Raw genomic sequence first — 24,657 nt, forward strand, 5'->3', positions numbered from 1 at the left:
ATTCTCAATAGATGCATCGAGAAGAAAGATTGTTTGATTATGCTTCCAACTACGTGATTTGCGGACTGGGATTTCCTTGGTCTATAAGAAGTTGGTTTCCAAGAGGAAGTGAGTGTCCCTTCTGTATAAATAAAAAAAAGCAGCAGAACTATTGAAATTGGGATTCCAGATCACCGATCCACGACCTGAAGATCGGCAAGTTTCATATGCTTCTCATCATCTAATTTAGCAGATAAGGTCCGTTTTGCTTAGATCAATTTAAATTCTCTTCCACTTGTGTCAAATGCAATTTTAGTGAAGCAAAATCGTCGATGAAAATGCTTAGATGGAGCCACATTAGTTTTTACCATGACATGCAGGGATATTGTCACGCCTCAAACCTCGAGCACGAGCACATCCCACTGCGGTCGATAGAAATGCGACTTCCCAGGACACGTCGCCGACCCCTTCTTTTTAATTACACATGCGGAAGCAGATAAATAATCCCCAGACAAAACTCAATTGGGATAGAAAAGCAGGATCACATTTTTAAAACCAACCACATACTTTTTATACATATCAAACCAGTTCATTTACAGGACTAGGCTATTTACAAAAGATCTATAGAAGATCAGTCCTCAAAAACTAGGCTGTCCTAAGATCAGCTAGACAGTCCATTCGCCGGCTCTTCGGTCGGGATCGGCGAAGTCAAAAATCCTCTCGGCGACCCTCACCGGTCTACCAAAAGCTCCGGAGGATCCGCCATCTATGGACCTGAAATATTATCCCACAACCGGGATGAGACGATGTCTCAGCGAGTCCTACCCTCTAAAACTCGATTAGGAAGAAAATAAGCCCCAGGGTGCTCTAGCCACACAAAGAGAATAGAGGACTTACCTCGCCTCAGTCCTTCCTGCACATCAGTGCAATTCATACGTCGATAAATTCATACCATATATCAATTCATATCATCTATCAATTCATACCATCTATCCATCCATTAATAAATCACGGCTCGCACAAGCTGATTTATGCATAAATGATAGCTCACACAAGCTGATATATGGATCATTGCTCTCACAAGCTGACATATATAAACCAATTGTTCGCCAAAGCGGATAATTCAATAATAAAGCAACTCATATCTCAATTCAATCAATCAATCAATCCAATCGATTCAAACTGGTCATACAAATCAATTACGGTGCTAAAAGCTAACACCGGGTATTTTCAAGTTAAATACCACAACTTCATCAATTTCACACAATTCCACACTTTTGGAATTATTAACCATAATCATCATTTTCACTCAATTTCGCAATTACGCATACAATTGATACAAACTGACTGCACTGCTGCGATCAGCGTGAAATTCTAACGATTGGCCATCCCAGGCAAAATTTTCGAAATTATTAAATAATTAAATTTAATTCCGAAAATTAAATAATTAAATACTATATTATAATAATATAAAATAATAAAATAATATTTAAAAATTCGAAATAATTATTTAATTAAAAATAATTAATTAGGGCTTAAATTAGATTACACTAATTTAAACATACAATTAGCCCTAATTAAACATCCATTAAACTAATCATACAACTAATCTAATTTACATTAAAATAATCTAATCTAACCACCTAAACCTAATTAGACTAATCTAAACACCCCTTAAGCATGATTAACTTGCTAAGCAAGGTTTAGAGGATAAACTCACCGGTTTTGCGCGCCGGTGAGTTCACGGTGACCACGACGCCAAGGCGGTCGATAAACCCCAAAGCGGTGACACCAACGGAGGCCGGGAAGGGCTTGAAAACGGGCCACAAAGTCTGGAACTTCTTGCTGTCTTCTGCTTCTGATCTGGACTGAACTGCAGAGAAGAAACCAGCAACTTCAACGGCGAAAACGGGCTGATCGGAGCTCCGGCGAGCGGGTGGTTGGCAACCGGCGGCTCCCAGGGGTCAAGGGGATCTTGCTGGTGGTTGGTATGGGTGGAGGTAGGGTAGAAATGGGGAGAAAATGGCTGAAAACCGCGAAACGGGCGAAACAGGCGGAACCAGGCGAGTCCAGACGGTCCGGCGAGCGGCGGCTTCGGGCGGCCGTACGGGACAGCCGGAGAATCGTTCCGGCGAGTGGTGAGGTGCTCCGGAACGGGATGGATGTCTTCTTCGCGGCGATGGGTGGCTCGTTCGCTGATTCAACCGGGAAGTTAACTTTTTACTCGGATCTTTGGCGAAAGGTCGGCTGGAGCAGAAACTGGAACGAGGGGAAAACAGAGGAGGAAATGGGGTCCGATGGGCATGCGACGGTGGAGGGCTGATGCTGCTCGGTTCCTCTGGTTTTTGCTGAGCTTCTCTCCTTCAACAACAATGGAGAAAGCCTTAGAGAAGAAGGTGCTTAATAGTGGGGTTTCCTTGGGCTCTCTAGAGCTCAACACTTGCCATCTTCTCATTGGCTTTGCCCCCACCATGACACCACATGACCTCAGCCACTCTCTCTCCTCCAATCTTCCTTTACAAGCTTGGCAATAGGTGCAAAATGTGGTGTGCCATGGGAGCTACGAATTTTGGACATTCCCCCATTCAATCCATTCAATTCTCTCTTAATTCCAATCAATTGAAGCTCAATTGAAGCTCAAATAAATCGGTCCATGTGTCCTCGGCCTTCTCATGACATTTCCCCGTCAATGATCCAACTCGCATCCTGAAGATTCGATTCAAAACGGCCCTCTGACAATCCCGAACAAAAACGGCCTTACTTTGCTTTTCTGCCAAAATCTCGGTTTGTAGAAAAATCTTCTGAATATGAGTCGACGTTCCTAAAATGAATTGTGACATGCCAGAACCTTCAATTTCTGAATCCGGGTTTAAAATCACGGTTAATTTCAATCTGGCGCGATTTGAGCGCGTCCTAATCTACCGGGTAGCTTTTAGGAAATTTTCAGTGCAATTGACCCGTGGTTGATTATTTTCAAGCCACGACATAATCTTCGACATATTAGCGACTTTCGATTGTCGTGAAAATCTCGAGGTTTCAAATACGGACACAGGGTACCCAAAACGACAGAATAATCAGTTCAGTGCCGGTCGACGAGGATATTGAAATCAGGTGGAATTACCCGCACTCTAATTACATATCTCAGTCAAATCGACCTATTACTAATCTCTGTTCGATTCTGACAGTATCGTAATGATCCTTGCAGATTTATACGGTCGAGTAGTCGGTTCATGGTCAGATTCTTAAGCCTATTGCATTTAAATTCCTTAACGGCTTCACCTGATAGACTAGTTATCTCGTGAGTGATCAGCTCGGAGAATTGAACTATAAGCGCATCGATGAAAAGTCCATCTCATTTAATTGAAAACAAAATCAGAAATTTGGGATGTCACAGATATGATCCACATAGAATTCCTAGGTGATTTCAATAGAATAATGCCCGTGACTTTAAATTTTTCGGCGACTGATTTTGCATTATTTGATATATAGTTACTTGGTCACTCAAACATCGAAGTCTCTCAATTAATGCATGCGGCCTCGCATGCAATTCCTTTTGCGACAATCGTCAACCCGTTTTCTCTTGGATACATGCGAGGGAATGTTAAGCTTGATTGATGATTTAGCTTATTTAAGCGGGATCCATGCGAATTATGAAAAAATTTTATTCGGCGTAATAGCACTAACAGACAATACGAGTACTTTTCATGATTACAGCGATAGCAGTTTTCTTAATTGGCAAAATCATACTGAACTGATAAAAGAGCTTGAAACGGAGGTACTTGGGACTTCAACAGCTCCTTCCAACATCTGAGTGATTTTCTTCGTGGTTGGCCTCAAAGACGGGTCTTCCTGGATGCACCACAATGCTGTCATCACAAATCTTCCCACCCTCTTTATGTCACTTGATGCCTCATCATCGCTCTCCACTAGCTTAAGTATGTTCCCATCGTGGTAGCAGTCATATGCCCAGTCAACCAGCACAATTTGAGCTTCAATTTTTGATTCCGGCTTGTAGTTCTTTCTGTAGCAAATGAGCTCTACCAACAAAATGCCAAAGCTGTAAACATCTACCTTGCTTGAAATAGGCATATTCCTGAACCATTCTGGCGCTAAATAACCTCTGGTTCCTCGGACTCCAGTGGTGGTTCGTGTTTGGTTCGCCATCAAGAGTTTAGCTAACCCAAAGTCTGATATTTTTGCTGTAAGAGAGCCATCAAGAAGAATATTTTGCGGCTTGATGTCACAGTGGATTATATGCTTGGTGCAATCGTCGTGCAAGTAAGAGAGGCCCCGTGCAACATCGCAAGCAATTTCTATTCTTCTGTACCAGCTGGGCCTTGAAGCACCAAATAGGAAATCTGCCAAAGTGCCATTGCTCATGAGCTCATACACCAGAAGTCGGTGTTGACCTTCATTGCAGTATCCAAGCAACTGAACTAAGTTCTTGTGGTTAGTTTGGCCAATTGCAATCACTTCTCTTTCAAACTCCTTTTCGCTTTCTCCAGTCCTTGTTGCGAGCAATTTTACTGCCACAAAGTTTGTATACTCGGATCTAAGAACACCTTTGTACACCGTTCCAAAAGCACCCCTACCTAGTTCTTCTTTGAATTGATCTGTTGCTTCTTGAAGCTCCTGATAAGTGAAAGTCTGCGTGCCTATGGCTTGGTTAATCTGGACTGGTCGTGACAACTTAGAATCCCTAGATCGAAAGCTTCTATAAATTAAATAGGTAATGAGGAGTAGAAGCAAGTTCACAAACACAGAGCTACTCAACAGCACTGATCCAATGATAATCAGAGTCGAATTCTTGTTTCCATTTCCTGTAGATTTTGAAGTCGAGTTATTTATCCTGACCTTGATCAGAGCTTTTCCAACATCAGTAAGGTCCATCCTTCCATTGGAAAGAGGGATCTTCTTTTTCCAGCAAGTTCCGCTCCTACTCAAATAAGCAACTGCGCAAAAACAATCAGCCAAGCAACCCTGTCTGCAGCTTTCCTCGGTTTGTGCCGCAATACCCTCATAATTATACAGTGGCCAGTTTGTATTGGGCATGTCGTGGAAAGTGAACTGGTCTGTTTCAAGCCTACTTCCATCACAACTCTGGGGTACGAAGTCCTGTCTGCATCCGTTCATCTCGTTTGTTGAATCTAACAGGGTATATCCGGGTGGGCAGTGGCATCGGGGCCTTTGATCGTCTCCAAGAGCACAGTAACTGTTGAAGCCACAAGCTCCGGAACCGACAGTTTGCGTGATGCTGTCGCATATATTTGGAGGGACTGGGGAAGAGACCATCGACCAGCCCTTTGCCAAGCCAGAACTCGAGTTTGCCAGCTTGGGGTGGACATAGTGCCTGAAGACCCCATCATATTCAAGAATCGCTCTTTGGTAAAATCCGCTGGTCAGGACTGTGCCTGAGGTGACGAGTTTGAGTACTGTTCCATTCCTAGCCGTGACGTAGACCTGACCACTTTGATTGAATATCAATCGGAAGCCGCTACCACTGGTCTTGCTGACCCAGTAAGCATCTGAGGCATCCCATGGGTTAGGAGTGGCATAGAATGCGAGATTTCCATCGTTTCTTAGCTTGAAGTGGAATCTCCCGGCGGAGTAATTCGTTTCGGAGTAGCGAGCGTGAACTTTAGTCCCTTGATCTAACTGTTGCGTAGGCAGCATCGTGTCGGTCGGTTGGCTGAACGTCTCCCACAAGTTGATGTAGTTCTGGCCAACTAGGACAAAGTTCCCCATGTCGAGCATGGCCGCATACATTACACGAGCGCCAATCGAGCGAGGAGACCACAACTGCCTTCCAATCGGGTTGGCGAGCACCAGTCGGCCGTCAGCAGTCAACTGGATCTTCGAACCTTCTGGCGCTAGATTATCGCCATTCGCCGACCAGACAATGGTTTTCTCCTCTATCTTCTCGAACCATATTGCCAGCAAATGAGCCCCTTGTCCCATTTTCCGGAACCCGACAGCGAACTCGCCCGACGACGACAGCCAGCAAGAGTTTCGGTCATCCGCCGTTAACGATGAGCCCAAGGTGAGGTTGCCGTTGGTCTGAGCCCTGGCGGAAAGCGGAAGTGTGACGAGCAGCAGAAGGATTCGGAGCATCACTGAAGCCATACGAGATGAAACTTTGAGGCGCTGCTCGAGTCGAGCTACTGCAGCCTCAAGGATGTAAACCAGCGCTCTTTATAGAATTCCAGTATCTCTCTCGTCCCTTGTCAACAAGATTATAAATCCACCACCTTGACATCTAGCGGTAGATTACCGAGTGTTTTAGATTTTTTAGGGGAAACCGTCAATCAACCGGTAAATTGTCACTTGTCAGCACAATACAAAATAGTTTTCTAGAGTTTTACAATTGGGCCCCTTCAGTCAATTAGTAACAAACCAACGAAAAAAATGATATTATCATCCTCAAACAGTAAGTTTATCTAGATTACCCAGTGCTTTAACATACCAAATGAAGATTTTATCTTGTTAGAATCTAGTGTATTAGTGGTAGATCACCAAGTGCTTTAAAATTTTACGGGTAAGCCTGTCAAGCAATTAGTAAATTTCTAGTGAAATCATGATGTTATCACCCCCCCCCCCCCACCTCAAGCAGTGAACTCTTAAGTGCTTTAAAATTTTCAAGTGGGTTCATCAAATACGTGGTCAATTTCTAAAGAAGTTGATAATTTTTTATTTCACTGGTCGTAACTTGTTAAGCTAAAAGTAAGCTTATGTTGGTAAATTACTACTTTCACAGTCCTTAACTGTACTGGTAATCTCCAAAGACAACCTCCTAACTAAGTTAAGTAAGACCTTTGGCAAATTTCACACTTCACGTGATACTACCTTAAGAGAGAACAGACATATTGCTAATTTCACTGGTACTTTAACTTTAATGGGGGATGTTTACAATTTAAGATTGAATTTGGTGTTAGTAAATCTCTCAAATTGTTGGCAACTTATTATGCTAATAGCGGGGCTACGTTGGTGAGTTACTTACTCCCACAGTACGTTGATAACCAAGGTTATATTTCCAATGGCAAATTCCTTACTTTCTTAGTAACTTACCAACTTATAGCAAGACCCATATTGATAATTTATCAGATTCACTCTTAAGTTGCTAATTTCACTGCTAAGCTTTTAACTTTGAGCCATAATTTCCTAAGAAAGGTGATAATTTACTCTTGCATTTAATGTTGGCGAATTGCTAACTTTGTAAACTTGGACCGACAAGTTACGTGATATTACCAACACGATTTATAAATTTTAATCATATTAGAGAAGTGCCGTGCGCGGAAACATGATTGGAGTTGGCGTGTTTCTTTATTTCTCCGTGCGCGGAAACATGATTGGATCCATTAATCTTCGGTCGTGACCCTGAAATTTCGCAAGGAGAAACAGACAAATTTAGAAAACTTTGACCGAAACATCTTTTTGGTTTAGAGGAGGAGATTTTGGGAGTGGAAAATGTTTTTTTTTTGGACCAAAATACATAGGATTCGATTCCTGTGGAAATCAAAGCGATCACAGATCACTTCGTGGAAATTGAATGAGCGTAGGTACGTGGAAATTTTGCTCTGGTGTCCCACATCAGGCATGCATGCAGTTAGTGGATGTGATTGTGAACCTTCTAATTTGACTTTAATCAGATCGCTAATGGACTTCACAAGAAAAAAACGACACTCCTAATCAATCCCCCACCGACCAGAAAAAAAAAAAATAAAAATCAATCCCCTGCGACCCGCGAAACGTACACAGCACACCTAACACCACCCCGGCAACTGACACGTCGGCACACGCTCGCCACACTGTCCGCCGTGTCCGGTGCTCTCCCTCCATTGTCGTCTTCCGCAGGGAAATATAGAAATGCAGGAGATGGCTACGTCTATTTACGAGAAATCTGCTGCTTTGTTTCGTGCGATGGAGGCTCTCCCCGTGCAGACAACTACCTCCTCCTTCTCCTCCTTCTTTCTCGTGCTCTGAAGCACGCCGCTGGATTGTGCTTTGCCCGAGGAGGTAAGCGAGGCGAGGAATGTTCTCGCCGTGAGCGGCGGACTCCACGCGATTGTGAACCGTGTCGTTGGGGTGATCTAATGCTTGCTACTTAGACTGCAATTGAGTCTTGTGCAGCTTGGAGAGGAATGACTACATTAATGATTGATGGACATAATTCGGCATATATTCTGCAGAAATTTGCATACATCAAATTTGCGTACATTAAATAGCTCTTTTAACTCTGTTAAATTTGATCATCGAAAAGAGTTGATATAGTTTTTTCATTGTTGTTCAAAAGGAAATGCGTTGATATGGACGTCACATCAGCCAATTTAAAAGAAAAATATTAAAAGATATTTAAAGCTAAATGTTGGATGTTGCAATTAAACTCTAATCAATTGTTTTCGAAACTTCAGAAAAATAAAATTTGGGAAAAAGAAGAAGAAAACTTAAAGAGAAAATCATGCTCCAGAATCGACTCCATGAATTTTTGCATTCAGCTACTTCGTTTCACAGCCATAGCTAGTGCTGGTTCTTAAGCTTCCATGGCAACGAGATCTCTATTCTCGCTCAAATCCGCCATTCACTAGAGCTTCACCACTTCACGGCCAAACATGGCTGCCTCCTTCGATCTTCTTTGACGATGTGGGCTATGATCATCGTCTCAGATCTGTGCAAGGGTCGTCATTTGTCGTAGATCTAAGCAAGGGTCGCGGCCGTGGTTGTTGGAGGAGCGAGAGTAGCTAGTGGCAAGGTCCCTGTTGACAAGTGACGAGGGTGGCTCACTTGTCTCCCACACGATTACTTTATTTTTATTTTTAGTAATAAATTTCTAAAAAAGAGTTAATGATTTATCATTGCATTTATTGATGGTAAATTTCTACCATTGTTAGTGCATTACCACATCAGTTGACTAAGAAGTCCCCAGTTACGTGATTTTATGAATAAAATTTGGAATCACTAATCATATAAAAAAAAGTATAATCACGGAAATTTGTTGGCCTTTCGGCAGACATTTCGATAGAATTCAGCTATTTATTATACATGTTGAGGAGCATGTGTGAGGGTGTTAGAACTTAGATGAAAGAAGTATCACGTCATGGATGTGGTATATTACGGAGCAGTTAATAAATTCTAGTTGCCTTATCGTTAATTGGCTTAAGATTTTTAATGAAGGCGGATACAACTGAATATGTTAACAGGCTCCTATTTGGGCTTCCCCTTTAGTTATCTCTTTAGGTGAAGGTTACATAATTCTATTTGCATTTCCCTAGCAATATCTAAAACTAATGCAATTTGGAAATTGCTTGGCAATTGCATCTACATGATCTGTAAAATTGTTGCTTACTTTCACTGGAAATGGCGTTTCCTCTTGTGGATTTTCATGCTGCTGTTGATGCAATCTTTGAGCTATGCCATTTTGCAAGTGGAAACATGTATTTAAAACGATCTTGTAGATAGCTGTTTTTATCATGATAAAAGTCGCGTAACTTGTTCACCGTTATAAGTTTCCTGTAAAAGTTGAGAGGCAATTTTTTTAATCCAGTTGAACTGTTTATAATTTACCAATGAGAGAACGATACCACTCTCAAATCTAATATCCACCGGTAGAAGCATTTTTCAATTTAGGGAAAATGCAAGAATAGTCCATGATCTTAGATTTACTAATTTAACTACTAAGTTTTTCATTTTGAGTGGTAAATTATATTTTACTTGAAGTTGGTTGGGAAGTTCCTTACTCCGCTGGTAACTTATTATCTTATAAGCGGATCTATGTCGATAAATTATTAATTTCACCGGTCAGCTATTAAATTTATTGCTGAGTTATTATTTTGAGTGATAAATTCCTAAGAAACGTGATATTTTACTCTTGCATTTAATATTTGTAAAACTGCTAACATTGTCTGTAAATTGCCATCCGTTGGTTGTACCACCATCATATGATATTGCCAAGGAAACTTATAATATATTATTCATATTAGACAAGTACCGTGCGCGGAGATTTATTGACGAGTGGAATATTATAATTATAGGTGATTGGAGCAAGCTTATGTCGGAATTTCAATGGCCAGCAGCGCAAACTTATCAAACTTAGAACAAGACAAGTCTGCTTGGGCGTGGCCCTTAAGCTTACCATGACCCAGAAATTTTCCAAGGAGAAGCAGACACATTTGAAGACTTTGACCAAAACATCTTTTTATGTTTGGTGGAGATTTTATGAGATGAAAATGATGGAGAAGAAGGCAGAGACCGCAGTTGATTCAAGTCACTTCATGGAAATTGAATGTTTCAATCGTAATCACAGATGCTCGAATGTAGGCGCAAATTTGCTGTGGTGTCCCCATCAAACATGTGATCATTGGATGTGATATGAGGTGTTGTGATGATTGAATGCTTAGACTGCAATGAATCATGTGCAGCTTGGAGAAGGAATGGTTACATTAACAGCGAATCTACATGACTCCACACATGCTCTACCAAAATTGCATACAGGAGCTAATAAAAATAAAGATAAGTGCATCAAAAATCATCAAATTAATCGCAAAAATGTAATCGAGTATTAAAACTTTCATAAGAGTGCAATTAAGTCCTAAAACTTATCAAAATTGTACAATCAAGTCTTTCTCCCTCTCCAATATGGCTAGCGGAAAAAATTAAAATGGTTTTTCATTGTTATTCAAAAGAGAAGCGTTGATGTAGTTGCCACATCATCCATTTTAGTAAAAACTAAATTAAAATATATTAAAAGCTAAATTTTCTATGTTAAAATTATTAAGTAAATAATTTTTTTCGAAATTTTAGAGAAATAAAAATCTGGAAAAAGAAGAAGGAAAAACCAAAAGGAAAAAAAAAAAAGTTTCGAGAAGGGCATTTGCTTCCATCAATTTTTGCGTTTGGCTACTTCGCTTCACAACCATAATTAGTGAGATGGTTAACGTGGCAACCTCATCAGCGCCTCTTTCTTTGAAAATTGACAATAAGAAAAGAAAAATCACATAGCTTTTTCTATTAGCTAAATTAAACAGAGCTAATAGAGCAATTTAATTGAAATAATTTGACAAGTATTAAGACTTGATTGCACTTTTTGAAAGTTGTAAACTTGACCACTTTTCCAATAACTTTTAAGACTTTTTGCTCACTTATCCATAAAAATATAGAGCCTTTAGAGATCATACAGGATCAATAAAGTCTCAAGTCAAGAACTTAATATAATCTTATGGACAACGGTTTAGTTAATTATTTCCATAATAAGTTAATAACCAAGGTCATATTTCCAATGGCAAATTCCATGCTTTGTTAGTAACTTACCAACTTGTAGCGAGACCTATGTTGATAATTTATCAAATTCACTCTTAAGTTACTAATTTCACTACCAAGTTTTTATATTGAATGATAATTCTTAAGAAAGGTAATAATTTACTCTTGCATTTAATGTTGGCAAATTGCCAACATTGTCCGTAGATTATGACTAGTTGGTTGGAACTTGGACTGACAAGTTACATGATATTATCAACAAGATTTATAAATATTAATCATATTAGAAGAGTGTCGTGCACGGGAGTAGGCGTGTTTCTTAATTTCCTTGTATATAGAAATTTAGATAAGGATTTTGCGAGCATAACGGTTTTCAGGCTTTTGTGAGAATAATAACTTGTTGTGAATCACAAATTTTTGAAGATATAGGCCCACAATAATTCATAATTAATTGTTATTTGATGTTTTGTGATCCATGATAAACTATTATTCTCATAGTAGATTAAAAACAGTCACTCATTTATTTTTTCTTAGATAAAGGCAAGTCTGCTTGGGCAGGGCCATCAAGCTTTGGCCGTGACCAAGAAATTTCCCAAGGAGAAACAGACGAATTTAGAAGACTTTGACCGAAACATCTTTTAGGTTTAAAGGAGAATATTTTTTGAGTCGAAAATATTTTATTGACCAAAACACAAGGATTCGATTCCTGCGGAAATCAAAGCGATTACAAGTCACTTCGTGGAAACTGAACGTTTCAATGCGCGTTGTACGTGGAAATTTGCGATGGTGTTTCGCATCAAGAATGCATGCAGTCAATGCATGTGACTGGGAACCGTGGCGTTGGGGCGATCTAATGCTTGCTGCTTAGACTGCAATCGAGTCCTGTGCAAGCTTGGAGAGGAATGGCTACATCAATGATGGATGAACATAATTGTGCATATATTCTGCACAAATCGCTCTGTTAACTCTATTAAATTTAACTATCGAAAAAATTGACGTAGGTTTTTCATTGTTGTTCAAGAGAAGAGGCGTTGATGTGAATGTCACGTCAACAATTTTAAATATATATATATAATATATATATATATATATATATATTAGAAGATATTTAAAGCTATATGTTGTATGTTGCAATTAAAATATAATCAATTTTTTTGAAAATTTAGAGAAATAAAAATAGGAAAAAAAGAAAAATTGAAGAGAAATCATTCTCGAGAATCGTCTCCATCAATTTTTGCATTTGACCACTTCTTTCTGCCGCCATGGCCAGTGTTGGTTCTTAAGGACACGCTAATGTCAAATCCATTTTAGGATATGCTTAGTAATGCTTCTATTTTGGAGAACAATTTCTTTTAGAAATAGTCTTTTTCTATTTCTATTATCTGGAACAATTTTTGAGAAAACAACACATTTGGTAACTACACAAAAATTTATATTCTCATTAAGCTAAAAGCAAGCTTACGTCGGTAAATTACTACTTTCATAATGGTATCGTGAGGACATAAGTCTGAACATATTCATCCTTAGAGTCTGTTTTTGAACATATTTAGCCTTAAAGTCTAGACACAAATGAATAAGTTCAACTTCAGCATAAAATCTATTTTTTGGTTCTTCCAAGTCTAATCTTTGATAATATACTTAACATGCTCTATCATTTGCATAATTTGTTACTCAATCATTAAATACATTAGTAACCTTTGATATGTTTTGTCATCTTCAAAACAACACAAGGGATTTTCCTAACAAAAGAGACCATCGACCAGCCCGTTGCCAAGCTGTAACTCAAATTTGCCATCTTAGGATGGACATATTGCCTGAAGACCCCACCATATTCAAGGATTGCTCTTTGGTAAAATCCACTGGTTCAAATTGTGTCTGAGGTGAGGATATTGAGAACAGTTCCATTCCTAGATATGAGGTAGACCTGACCACTTTGATTATATATCAACCACAATCCAATACCTACGATGATGGTAGCCCAATATGCATCTGAGACAACTAGCGGGTTAGGAGTGGCATATAGCACGAGATTTCCGTCGATTTGCAGTATGAAAAGGAATCTCCCAGCATAGCAATTCATTTCGGAGTAGTGAGCGTTAAGTTTATTCTCTTGATCTGACCATTGTGTCGGCAGTATCGTATTAGTCGGTTGGCTGAATGTATCCCACAATTTGACGTGATTCCTGGTCGCTAGGATGAAGTTCCCCTTCTAGTGCATGGCTGCATACACTACGCCATTGCCAGTCAGGCTAGAAGACCACAGCTCTCTTCCTTTTGGGTCGGCAAGCAGTAGTCCACCGTCGGTGGTCACCTGGATTTTCTAACCTCCGGATGCTAGATCATCGCCATTTGCCGACCATACTATGGTTTTGTCCTCTATTTTGTCGAACCATATAGCCAGGAAGAGTTCCTGTCATCCGCTGTTAAGGAGGAGTCCAAGGTTAAGTTGCCGCTGGTCTGAGCTTCAGAGCGGAGGTGGAATGAGCACTAAAAGGATTCCTGATATCGCTGAAGTCATTTTTGATGAAAGTTGCGTGCTCTTTGAGCTACTTCAGCCTTATGAATGAAACCAGCATTCTTTATAGATTTTCCACTTTGTATGCCCTCAGAGTCTCTCCCATGATTATCATTGATATTAAATTTTCTGAAAGATATATCTTTATAAATTTAAATTTCTTTTTTTCCTTTTTTTTTTTTTTTATAGAAATCAATGGTGAAAGAAAATTTTCGAATTTAGAATACGGCGAGTCTGCACCAGGAGCTTGCCGGGACCCTGATATTTTGCAAGGAATAGCACGAATTTGGAAGACTTTGACCAAACGTCGTAAATGTTAAGTTGGAGACTTTATGAGTTATGGAGAAGAAGGCAGGGCCCGCAATTGATTCAATCCCTAAATCCGAACCGATTACTAATTTACTTCGTGGAAATTTTGAATGTTTCAATTTAACCGTATATATGCTCGGACATAATAGGAAATTTGCTTTGTCGTCCTGCATTAGGCATGCGCTCAATGGGTGCGAACTGTGGTCTTTGGCATTGTGGTGATTTGATGCTTAGAATGGGACGGGTCTTTGTGCAACTTGGAGGGGAATGGTTACAACAATGATGAATGAACATAATTCCGTATATATTCTACTAAAGTTTGCATACAGTAGGTCCGGGTTTCGAAACTCCTGTATGTTTGTTTAAATGGATGCTGTAGTGACGTAACGTTATTGTATTCTCATGGACTTAACAATATTAGGCAGAGTTACCGCATCTAAAAGCAAGTTGATTTACATTATGACTTGACTGCACTTTTGCAATAAGTTTAAGACTTTTAGTATACTTTATCCTATAAAAATATAGAGCATTTGGAGCTTATGGATGATCAATGAATTATCAAGTTATCAACTTAAAAAAAAAAAAAAAATCTTATGGACGCCCATTGGAGCACGGCAAGATAACATACTCAACTTTAAACTTCGATTTAACGCTCTATATGTGATAAATGGACCACAACGGAATACCTTTTAGGACATCAAGGTGATAGACATTAGAGATGGATGGAGTTGAATGGAGCTTAGTTTACTCACGCTAGCTAGATGTGGCTTTTGCTTGGGGACTCGTTGTTGACGTCTGAAATTGGGGATTCAATCTATCGATTCTTAATAAAAAAAAAAGCTTCACACTACATTTCATAGCAATTAAGGGAATTGTTATTTTTGCTACATCATGGGAGATTCGACTCGACAAGAACATTGAAGCCTTTGATATCATTTTCACTCATACATCATTAACATAGCGGTTTTGCAAATATTCACCTTGGAGATTGCTTTTAGTTCTAATATGCATCATCAAAAATCCGAAGGAGAATGAACCGAGTCGTGGCCCAACAAAGCAGCATGGTCAAACGCTAACTCCAAATAACTTAACGTGGGCCGGCCACATGAAGATGACATTGGGCCACATGCTCTTAAATTGAGCATGCACTGGACAAGGACGAACTACATGCATTGAATGGAATGGCCTCATGCATTCATGCGAAAGGAACAAGCCCATGATCGTCTAATGACTTTCTGCTTCGCCAGCTGCATGAATGGGGGCATTCATCTCCTTCTATGAAATTGGCGCAAGCAGACTTTTCCGCAGTGAAACAAACGAAAGACGGAGGCCCTTGACCAAAACATGGTCTGTTCCATCGAATTGAGAATAAGACATGAAAAAGATGGCGAACACGCTAGCAGGCGCCATAGCTAACTGAGACAAACATGAAATCGGGATCTTTCCACGCATTAAGCTTCTGGTGTAGATGCCACTAAGTTGTTTATAAATTTCGAATATGTGCTTAGAAAAACTTTCTTTTTCTAAACTCTTATGGTTTTTTGCTATTGTTTATTGCACACATACTGCGAGTTTAAATTTGTAATCATGTGAGAGGTGTTGATAGTGTTATAGGTTTTTGCTTCAAAGTCTGTGCTACTGCATTCCAAAATCTGACCCTTATTCAGAATTTAATCTTGACTCATTCTATTCTATTGTTTTAATTTGTCAAGATTTTGTACTGCATTCCAAAACCATCTATTCAGCCCCTCTAATTTGTGGTGTAGTATCATCTATTGCTAGCCGCCCTCAGATTATACTTCCAACTATGTGATTTGCGGACTGGGATTTCTTTGGTCCAGATAAGTGTCCCTCCTGTATGAATAAAAAAGTAGCAGAACTGTTGAAATTGGGATTCCAGATCAACGATCCATGACCTGAGGATCGGCAAATTTCATATGCTTCTCATCATCTAATTTAGTAGATAAGGTCTATTTTGCTTGGATCAAGTTAAAATACTCTTCCACCGTGTCAAATGCAATTTTCATGAAGCAAAATGTCGATGAAAATGCTTTGATAGTTGCATGTGGCCTCACATGCAATCCCATTTGCGACAATCATCAACCCGTTCTCTCTTGGCTACATGTGAGGAAATGTCAAACTTGATTGATGATATAGCTTATTTAAGCGGGATCCATGTGAAGACACTATGCATAATAGCACTTACAGACAAATACGAATACTTTTCATGATTACAAACAACAGTTATCTTAAATAAGCAAAATCATATTGAACTAATAAAAGAGCTTGCAACTGGAGGTACTGGGACTTCAACAGCTCCTTCCAATATCTGAGTAATTTTCTTCATGGTTGGCCTCAAAGCCGAGTCTTCCTAGATGCACCACAATGCTGTCATCACAAATCTTTTCACCCTCTTTATGTCACTCGATGCCTCCTCGTCGCTCTCCACTAGCTCAAGTATGCTCTCGTCGTGGTAGCAATCATACACCCAGTCGACTAGCACAATTTGAGCTTCAATTTTCACTTCTGGCTCATAATTCTTTCTACAGCAGATGAGCTCTACCAACAAAATGCCAAAGCTATAAACGTCTACCTTGCTAGAAATAGGCATATTCCTGAACCATTCTAGCGCTAAATAACCTCTGGTTCCTCTGACTCCAGTGGTCGTTCGTGTTTGGTTTGCCATCAAGAGCTTAGCTAATCCTAAGTCTGAGATTTTTGCAGTGAAAGAGCCATCGAGAAGAATATTTTGCGGCTTGATGTCGCAGTGGATTATATGCTTGGTGCAATCCTCGTGCAAGTAAGAGAGCCCCCGCGCAACATCGCAGGCAATTTCTATTCTTCTGTACCACCTGGGCTTTGAAGCGCCAAATAGGAAATCTGCCAAAGTGCCATTGCTCATGAATTCATACACCAATAGTCGATGTTGACCTTCATTGCAGAGTCCAAGCAACTTGTTGGAAATGGTGATCTATTTTCTAGAATTTCCTAGAGTTGGTAAACTTCTAGAATTCTCTAGAATTCCCTAGATGAATTTTCTAGAAGAAAGAAGAAAACATTTTCTAGAAGAAAGAGGAAAATGTCCAACATGTAAGAGAAGTCTCTAGAATTGTCTACAAGCTCATGTGTCTAGAAGGCTTATGTGTCTAGAAGTTTCATCTTATGTTAGAGAAGTCTAGAGACTTCCTCCACCAACTTTGGCAGCTATATAAAGGAGCAACTGCTCCATGTTTTGGGTAAGGGAGCTAACCATAAAAACCACACATCATGCTCCCTCACCAACACTTCAACTATTGTAAAATTATTTTCATAAATTAGTGAAACTATCGTTGTCCCATAAACCTTCTCAAAATATACTATCATTGTCCCTTGTCCATCATTTATCAAATATAAACTATACCATGCTTCCGCGCACATTTAAATTCTAACATGGTATCAGAGCCAAGTTACGCCCAGGTTTGTAACTAAGCCAGGCGTAAGGGACTATGAAGCCAGAACCAGGCATATCGGATGGTTATGGGCGTTCGTCCTCACCATCCTCAACTAAAAAGGCCAGAGCCCGAGCGAGAGCCAACAGAGCCAGAGCCGAAGCCAAAGCCAGAATCAAAGGCCAGAGCCTGAGCGAGAGCCAACAGAGCTAGAGCCGGAGCCAGAGCTAGAATCAAAGGCCAGAGCCCGAGCGAGAGCCAATAGAGCCAGAGCCGGAGCTAGAGCCAGAACCAAAGCCGGAGCCAGAGCTAGAGCCTACGAGAGCCAGAGCCAGAGCCCGAGCTAACAACTACAACTAAGAGCATTTTGATGCCTCGAGACATATGGGACATCGTTGAAGAAAAGTCATTATGTACGTGACAAAAGGATACAAGGGATCATGGAATGAAGACGGATTAAAAGACATGGGACAGACTACAATATCCGAAGTATCAGAAAATGAATCAAGGGGAGTGTTGGAAATGGTGATCTATTTTCTAGAATTTCCTAGAGTTTGTAAACTTCTAGAATTCTCTAGAATTCCCTAGATGAATTTTCTAGAAGAAAGAAGAAAACATTTTCTAGAAGAAAGAGGAAAATGTCCAACATGTAAGAGAAGTCTCTAGAATTGTCTACAAGCTCATGTGTCTAGAAGGCTTATGTGTCTAGAAGTTTCATCTTATGTTAGAGAAGTCTAGAGACTTCCTCCACCAACTTTGGCAGCTATATAAAGAAGCAACTGCTCCATGTTTTGGGTAAGGGAGCTAACCATAAAAACCACACATCATGCTCCCTCACCAACACTTCAACTATTGTAAAATTATTTTTATAAACTAGTGAAACTATCGTTGTCCCATAAACCTTCTCAAAATATACTATCATTGTCCCTTGTCCATCCTTTATCAAATATAAACTATACCATGCTTCCGCGCATATTTATATTTTAACACAATTGCATCAAGTTCTTGTGGTTAGTTTGGCCAATTGCACTCACTTCTCTTTCAAACTCCTTCTCGCTTTCTCCAGTCATTGTCGCCAACACTTTTACTACCACCAAGTTTGTATCCTCAGATCTAAGAACACCTTTGTACACTATTCCAAAAGAACCCCTACCCTGTTCTTCTTTGAATCCATATGTTGCTTCTTGAAGCTCCTGATAATTGAAAGTTCGCATGTGCGTGGCTTGGTTGATCTGGATTGGTCGTGAAAACTTAGAATCCCTAGATCCGAAGCTTTTATAAATTAATAGCTAATGAGTAAAAGCAAGTTAAAAAACACATAACTACTCAACAGCACTAATCCAATGATCACCAGAGTTGAGTTCTTGTTCTTCTTCTGGCCATTTCCTATAGATGTCAAAGTCGAGTCATCTATCCGGACCTTGATCAGAGCTTTTCCACCCACACTAGAATCCTTCCTACCATTTAAAAGAGGGATCTTCTTTTTCCTGCAATTTCCATCTTTGAAAACAGTGACTACGCAAAAACAATCGGCCAAGCAAGCCTCTCGGCACCAGTCCTCGGTTTTCGATTCGCTAACCTCGTAGTCAGACTGCGGCCAGTCTGTATTGAGCATGTCACGCAAAGCAAACTGGTCTTTTTCAGGCCTACTTCCATCACAACTCTGTGATATGAAGTCCTGTCTGCATCCGTTCATCTCATTCGTCAAATCTAACAGGATATATCCAGGGGTGCACTGGCATCGGGGCCTCTGATTGTCTGCAAGAGTACAGTAGCTGTTGAAGCCACAAGCTCCAGTACCGTCTCGATTGATCCTCGTGCATATATTTGAAGGGACCGGGGAAGAGACCATCGACCAGTGCATTGGCCAGCCAGAACTTGAATTTGCCGTCTTAGGGTGGATATATTGCCTGAATACCCCGTCGTATTCAAGGATCGCTCTTTGGTAATATCCGCTGGTTGGAACTGGTTCTGCGGTGATGGTGTTGAGTATTGTTCCATTCCTGTCCGTGAGGTAGACCTAACCACTTTGATTGAATATCAACCGGAAGCCGATACGGCCAGCGGTGATGGTGTTGGTGGCCCAGTATGCATCTGAGACTACCCGCGGGGCAGGAGTGGCATAGAGCACGAGATTTCCGTCGGTTTGCAGTGCGAAGAGAAATCTCCCGGTGGAGTAATTCATTTCGGAATAGCGAGCTTTAACATTAGCCCCAAGATTTAACTGCTGTGTAGGCAATATTGTATCCATTGGTTGGTTGAACGAATCCCACAAGTTGACGTGGTTCGCGCTTGCTAGGATGAAGTTCCCCGTGTCGAGCATGGCTGCATACGTTAAGCCCGTGCCAGTCAGGCCAAAAGACCACAGCTCTCTCCCTCTTGGGTCGGTAAGCACCAGCCCACCGTCTGCGGTCAACTGGACTTTCGAACCTTCAGGTGCTAGACTATTGCCATTTGCCGACCAGACTATGGTCTTGTCCTCTATCTTCTCGAGCCATATAGCCAACAAATAAGCTCCTGCTCCCATTCTCCGGAAGCCGAAGGCAAACTCACCCGACGGCGACAACCAGGAAGAATTCTGGTCGTTTGCCGTCGACGAGTTGCCCAAGGTCAAGTTGCCGCCGAACTGAGCTTCGGTGGAAAGGGGAAGTGGAACGAGTACGAGAAGGATTCCTAGTATAACTGAAGCCATGTTTGATGAAACAGGCGTGCTCCTTGAGTTGAGCTACTTCGGCCTTAAGGATGAAACCGGCGTTCTTATAGAGATTTTTCCACTTTTCCATGCCACCAGAGTCTCTCGCGTACGTCCGGTCGTTCATGGCAGGTGAGAGAGGCGACCATTCCTCCTCCGCGTAGATGCAATTGCTCCTCCTTTTCTCCATAGCGAGTTTGAACCAAAGTTGTAGACAGCCTTTGCCCATGTCAACACATATATCTATCACTATCTTTGACCCCAAAAAAAAAAAAAAAAAACACATATTTCTATCTAGAATAATGATTTTGCCATATGGTCTGAAGTTTTATAAAAGCTCCACCTGTAGTAAAAGGAAATGATTAATTAAAAAAGAAGGTGATATTTGTACATATATTTTATTACTCAATCTTTTTAAAAATAAAAATAAACCATTTATTTAGCAGCAATTAATAAACCATTTTAGAGTATATAATGAGTTACTTGATTTTGTTTCTTTTTTTCTTGAAGTATCTTATTAGTTCTATTGATATATTCATCGAATTTTCTTAAAAATTCTTATAATAATATCATCGATATTAATTTTTCTGATAATAATATCTCTGTGAATTTATCTTTCTTCATTTTCTTTATTTCAACCCCCCTTTTCTTTTTATAGAAATCAATGGTGAAAGAGAACTTGTCAAATTTAGAATAAGGCGACCCTGCTCCAAAAGCTTGGCGGGACCTTGATACTTTTCAAAGAACGCACTTGTAAAAATTCAACCAAAGTTTGTCGTACATGTTTATTGGAGACTTTTTAAGATGAAATTGATGGAAAGAGAAGGCAGGGCCAGCAGTTGATTCAATCCGCATGAATTCAAACCGACTACAAGTTGCTCCGTGGAAATTGAACATGCTCGAACATACGTGGAAATTTGCATCAAGCATGCAACCGATGGATGCTTTCCACAGCGACGTTGTGAGGTCTTGTGCAACTTGGAGAGGAATGGTTACAATGATGAACGAACATAATTTTGCAGACACTCTACAAAAGTTTACATCCAGGGATTCCGGGTTTCAAAACTGACATGTTTGGTTAATTGAATGTCGCGATGACATAAAGATATCATGCTCATGGAGTTTACGACATCATACAATACTTACCACATCTAGAAAGCAATTTGGTTTCCATTTAATATAATTGATCAGTTCACAAAGAGGGATTGTCCCTGTATATAAATTACCGCAAAAGAGGTAACTATCTACAGTTTTCTACACATCTTTGATCTTACTGTCGAGACTCCTCTGCATCTTTAGCGTCTCAGTCATGGCAAAAGTATTTCCGTGCCACCGTGATAGTGCCAGCCAAAACTTCCTGTTCATACAATCGTCCCACAAATAAATTACAACCTGCCGCTTTCCACAATGCTCAACTAGTAAGGGGAAGTGCTAATTTTCCAGGGTTTTTAGGGTCCGATCAGGGCCTGACCTTATAATTAGGAGCTTCCAATAAGCTCCATCCTGCATGAATCCCACATAATCTGGCCTGATTGAGTAGGAACTTTCCTGGAAAAATTCCTGAATGCTCGACTGGTTATGCTAAAATAGTTATAATAGGCGGGGAAACTGTAGTCTTAATCTCTTCCATCTGCTCCTAATGAGGGTCGGGTGCAATACCAACACGTGCTCGGGCATAAAATCATGTCTTGTTAATATGCCCACCACAGGCAAGATTAAAATGAATACATAAAAGAACATGTTGAACCAGAGCAAAATGCTATTCGCACCCGGTGTCACAGAAGTATCACACCAAACACCCACAGGAGACGAGAAGAAAAATCAATTATGATCCCCCACCCTGATCTACTCTGATTTTTTTACTGAAACTAGGAAGCTAATGTCAAGTAACTGCATGTGCAGAAATTCAGCTAAACGGAGAGGAGAACATCCTAGTGCAAAGCTCTTTTACCAAAAAAAAAAAAAAAAAACATCCTAGTGCAAAGCTGAGCTAGTGAAGCTACATAAACAATTGGCACACCACAATCCCTTTCACGGGGTTAAACTTGACCATATGAAAGATAATCGAGTAATATAAGAATGGAACAGGGGAGGGTGAGAAAATCAAGCTCGTGAGGCCAAAGGAGGATGGTGTTAATGTAATTCTGAAAAATGGCCCAATTCGCTAAAAAAAAGAAAGCATCGGTGTTTTTAATAGGCTTTGTTAGCATAGTGTTCTTTGGGTTATTATGATAATAACAACTTATTATAAATCATAAATTCTTGAAGGAGTTGACATCACAACAATTCATAATTATTTATTATTTGTTTTTTTGTGATCTAAAACAAACTGTTATTCTTATAATACATTAAAAACTATCACCAAATCGATTACCTTTTTTTAATATATCGTCGACTGCTCCAATCACAAAGAAAAAATCAAATTTTCAAGTAAAGAAAGGACTAGAGGTATCACTCAATGATGGTGTAGTACTCTATTTAGATTGGCAGTAAAGTATTTCAATGCCAAATGACGAAAAGAGCAATAGAACAGCTTTTGATAGAATTAAAGAAGTGAAAGTGAGAGCTTGCGCCAGCGATTTTGGGTATCACCAGTGGATGTCTCAAGCCAACTTTCCTTTTAACTTTTTTTTTTCCTAAAAGGCTAACCTAGCAACCTCAGAAGCACCTCTTTTTTGAAAAATAATAAAAAAGTAAACAATGTCGGTTTTTTTTTTTCATTAACTAAATCGCACGGAGTTAATAGTGAGACTTGATTGAACTAATTTGATAAGTTTTAAAACTTGATTACACTTTTGAAAAATTTCATAACTCGATTGCACTTTTGCAATAACTTTGGAACTTTTGGTGCACTTGTTCCAAAAAAATATATAGCATTTAGAACTTATAGAGGATCAATGAAGTATCAAATCAATAACTTAATAAAAAATCTTATGGACACCCATTGGGGCGAGGCAAGCTAGCACACTCAACTTTAAACTTCAATTCAATGCTTGTTATGTGATAAACGGACCGCAACCAAATGCTTTAGGACAGCAAGGTGATGAAGATTAGAGATGGGTGAACTTGAAGGGAGCGTGGTTTACTCATGGATTGGGCTGGATAGACATGATTTTTGTTTGGGGATTCATTGTCAATTTTTCATAACGTTTCATAAAATTAGGGATTTGATTTTTTAATCCTTAGCAAAAGATATGTGAATTTACATTATCTAATGACATTCATGCCTCTCACTTCATCTATTTCAATAAAAAAGATTGTGCTTTTTGTTACATCGTGGGAGAATCAACTTGAGAAGAACATTGAAGCTTTTGACATCGTTTTCCTCACCTCGTTTTTTCATTTCCAATCACACATCATTAACACAGTGATTTAAAAATATCCATCTCAGGATTATTTTTATTTCTCAGTAGCATCATCAAAATCCTAAGGAGAATGAATTGAGTCGCGACCTAACCAAGCAAGAACGCCAGGAAGTGTTCCTGTCGTTCGCGGTCAACGAGGAAGCCTGCAGATACCTTACAAGGAATGCACAAATTTGGAAGACTTTGACCAAACGACGTCGCCGTACACGTTTAGTTGGAGACTTTATGAGGCGAAAGGAATGGAAGTAGAAGGTGCTGGTTCAATCCCTATGAATTCAAACCGACTACAAGTCTTTCCGTGGAAATTGAATATGCTCGAAAGTACGGAGAAATTCGCATCAAACATGTGCCTGATCAATGCTATCGGTGGCATTGTGCCGTCTTGTGCCAACTTAGAGAGGAATGATAATAGCAATGATGAATGTACATAATCCTCTAGATACCCTACAAAAATTTGCATACGAGAGTTCCAGGTTTCGAAACTGATATTGTTGAATTATGTCTCAAGTTTGAATTCATTATACGATATCCGATACGCGCAAACATATTTTCACGTTGAAACGAGGAAGAACGTTGGCGAAGCATTTAATTAAAAGTCACGTGGTAGAAGCCGAAAGGGATACGAGCTTCTACCGTTGGAAATGAAGGCCACACCATGTGTTGAATTTTTTTTTGTGGCCTTGTCATTTGTCAGCATGAAATCTTCTGAAGTGTTGCTCGTGCGAATTCCTTCAACCTTATTAAATGCATGCACATGGCCATGTGCATGCATGCCCGTAGAAAATGGTGTGCTGCCTCATAAGCCTATCATGTAGGCGCCGAACTCTCTCCCTCTCTTTTGTTCAACGATTGTGGGCTTCTCTTATTTTATTATTATTAAAGAAAGAGAGAAGGCAGAAGTTCTACGTGTGTCAGTGCATATTGTTCATCCGCTCACATGCTCTCATTAACTGCATGGTGGCTCATGCTTTGAAGATCGGCGCCTGACAACTCTGGAGCACAATATTATTTTGTTTTCTTCCCTTCAACCGATAAAAAGGGGAAGACGTCTGGAGCTCGGTAAGCTGCGAAAAGAAAGAGCGAAAGGAAAAGAGCTCGTGAGACCGAGAGCGAGAGACGTGA

At 40.0% G+C, this 24,657-nt stretch overlaps 2 protein-coding genes across 2 annotated transcripts; both read right to left on the minus strand.

Annotated features, from left to right (window-relative positions):
• Positions 1–3,720: 3,720 nt before the first annotated feature.
• LOC120292094 (G-type lectin S-receptor-like serine/threonine-protein kinase LECRK3) lies at positions 3,721–6,102 on the minus strand. Its single transcript, XM_039309975.1, has one exon. The coding sequence runs from the start codon at positions 6,100–6,102 to the stop codon at positions 3,721–3,723; it is 2,382 nt and encodes a 793-aa protein (XP_039165909.1).
• A 10,319-nt stretch (positions 6,103–16,421) lies between these two features.
• On the minus strand, positions 16,422–20,170 carry LOC120292095 (G-type lectin S-receptor-like serine/threonine-protein kinase LECRK2). The gene is made up of 4 exons (XM_039309976.1): positions 19,524–20,170; positions 18,830–19,481; positions 18,475–18,710; positions 16,422–17,007 (listed from the first exon to the last, which is right to left on the minus strand). Exons 1-4 carry the CDS (start codon positions 20,168–20,170, stop codon positions 16,422–16,424), a joined length of 2,121 nt encoding a protein of 706 aa, XP_039165910.1.
• Positions 20,171–24,657: the final 4,487 nt, after the last annotated feature.

This window comes from Eucalyptus grandis, chromosome 3, assembly GCF_016545825.1.
Source record: "Eucalyptus grandis isolate ANBG69807.140 chromosome 3, ASM1654582v1, whole genome shotgun sequence".
In the NCBI taxonomy this organism is placed as follows: Eukaryota; Viridiplantae; Streptophyta; class Magnoliopsida; order Myrtales; family Myrtaceae; genus Eucalyptus; species Eucalyptus grandis.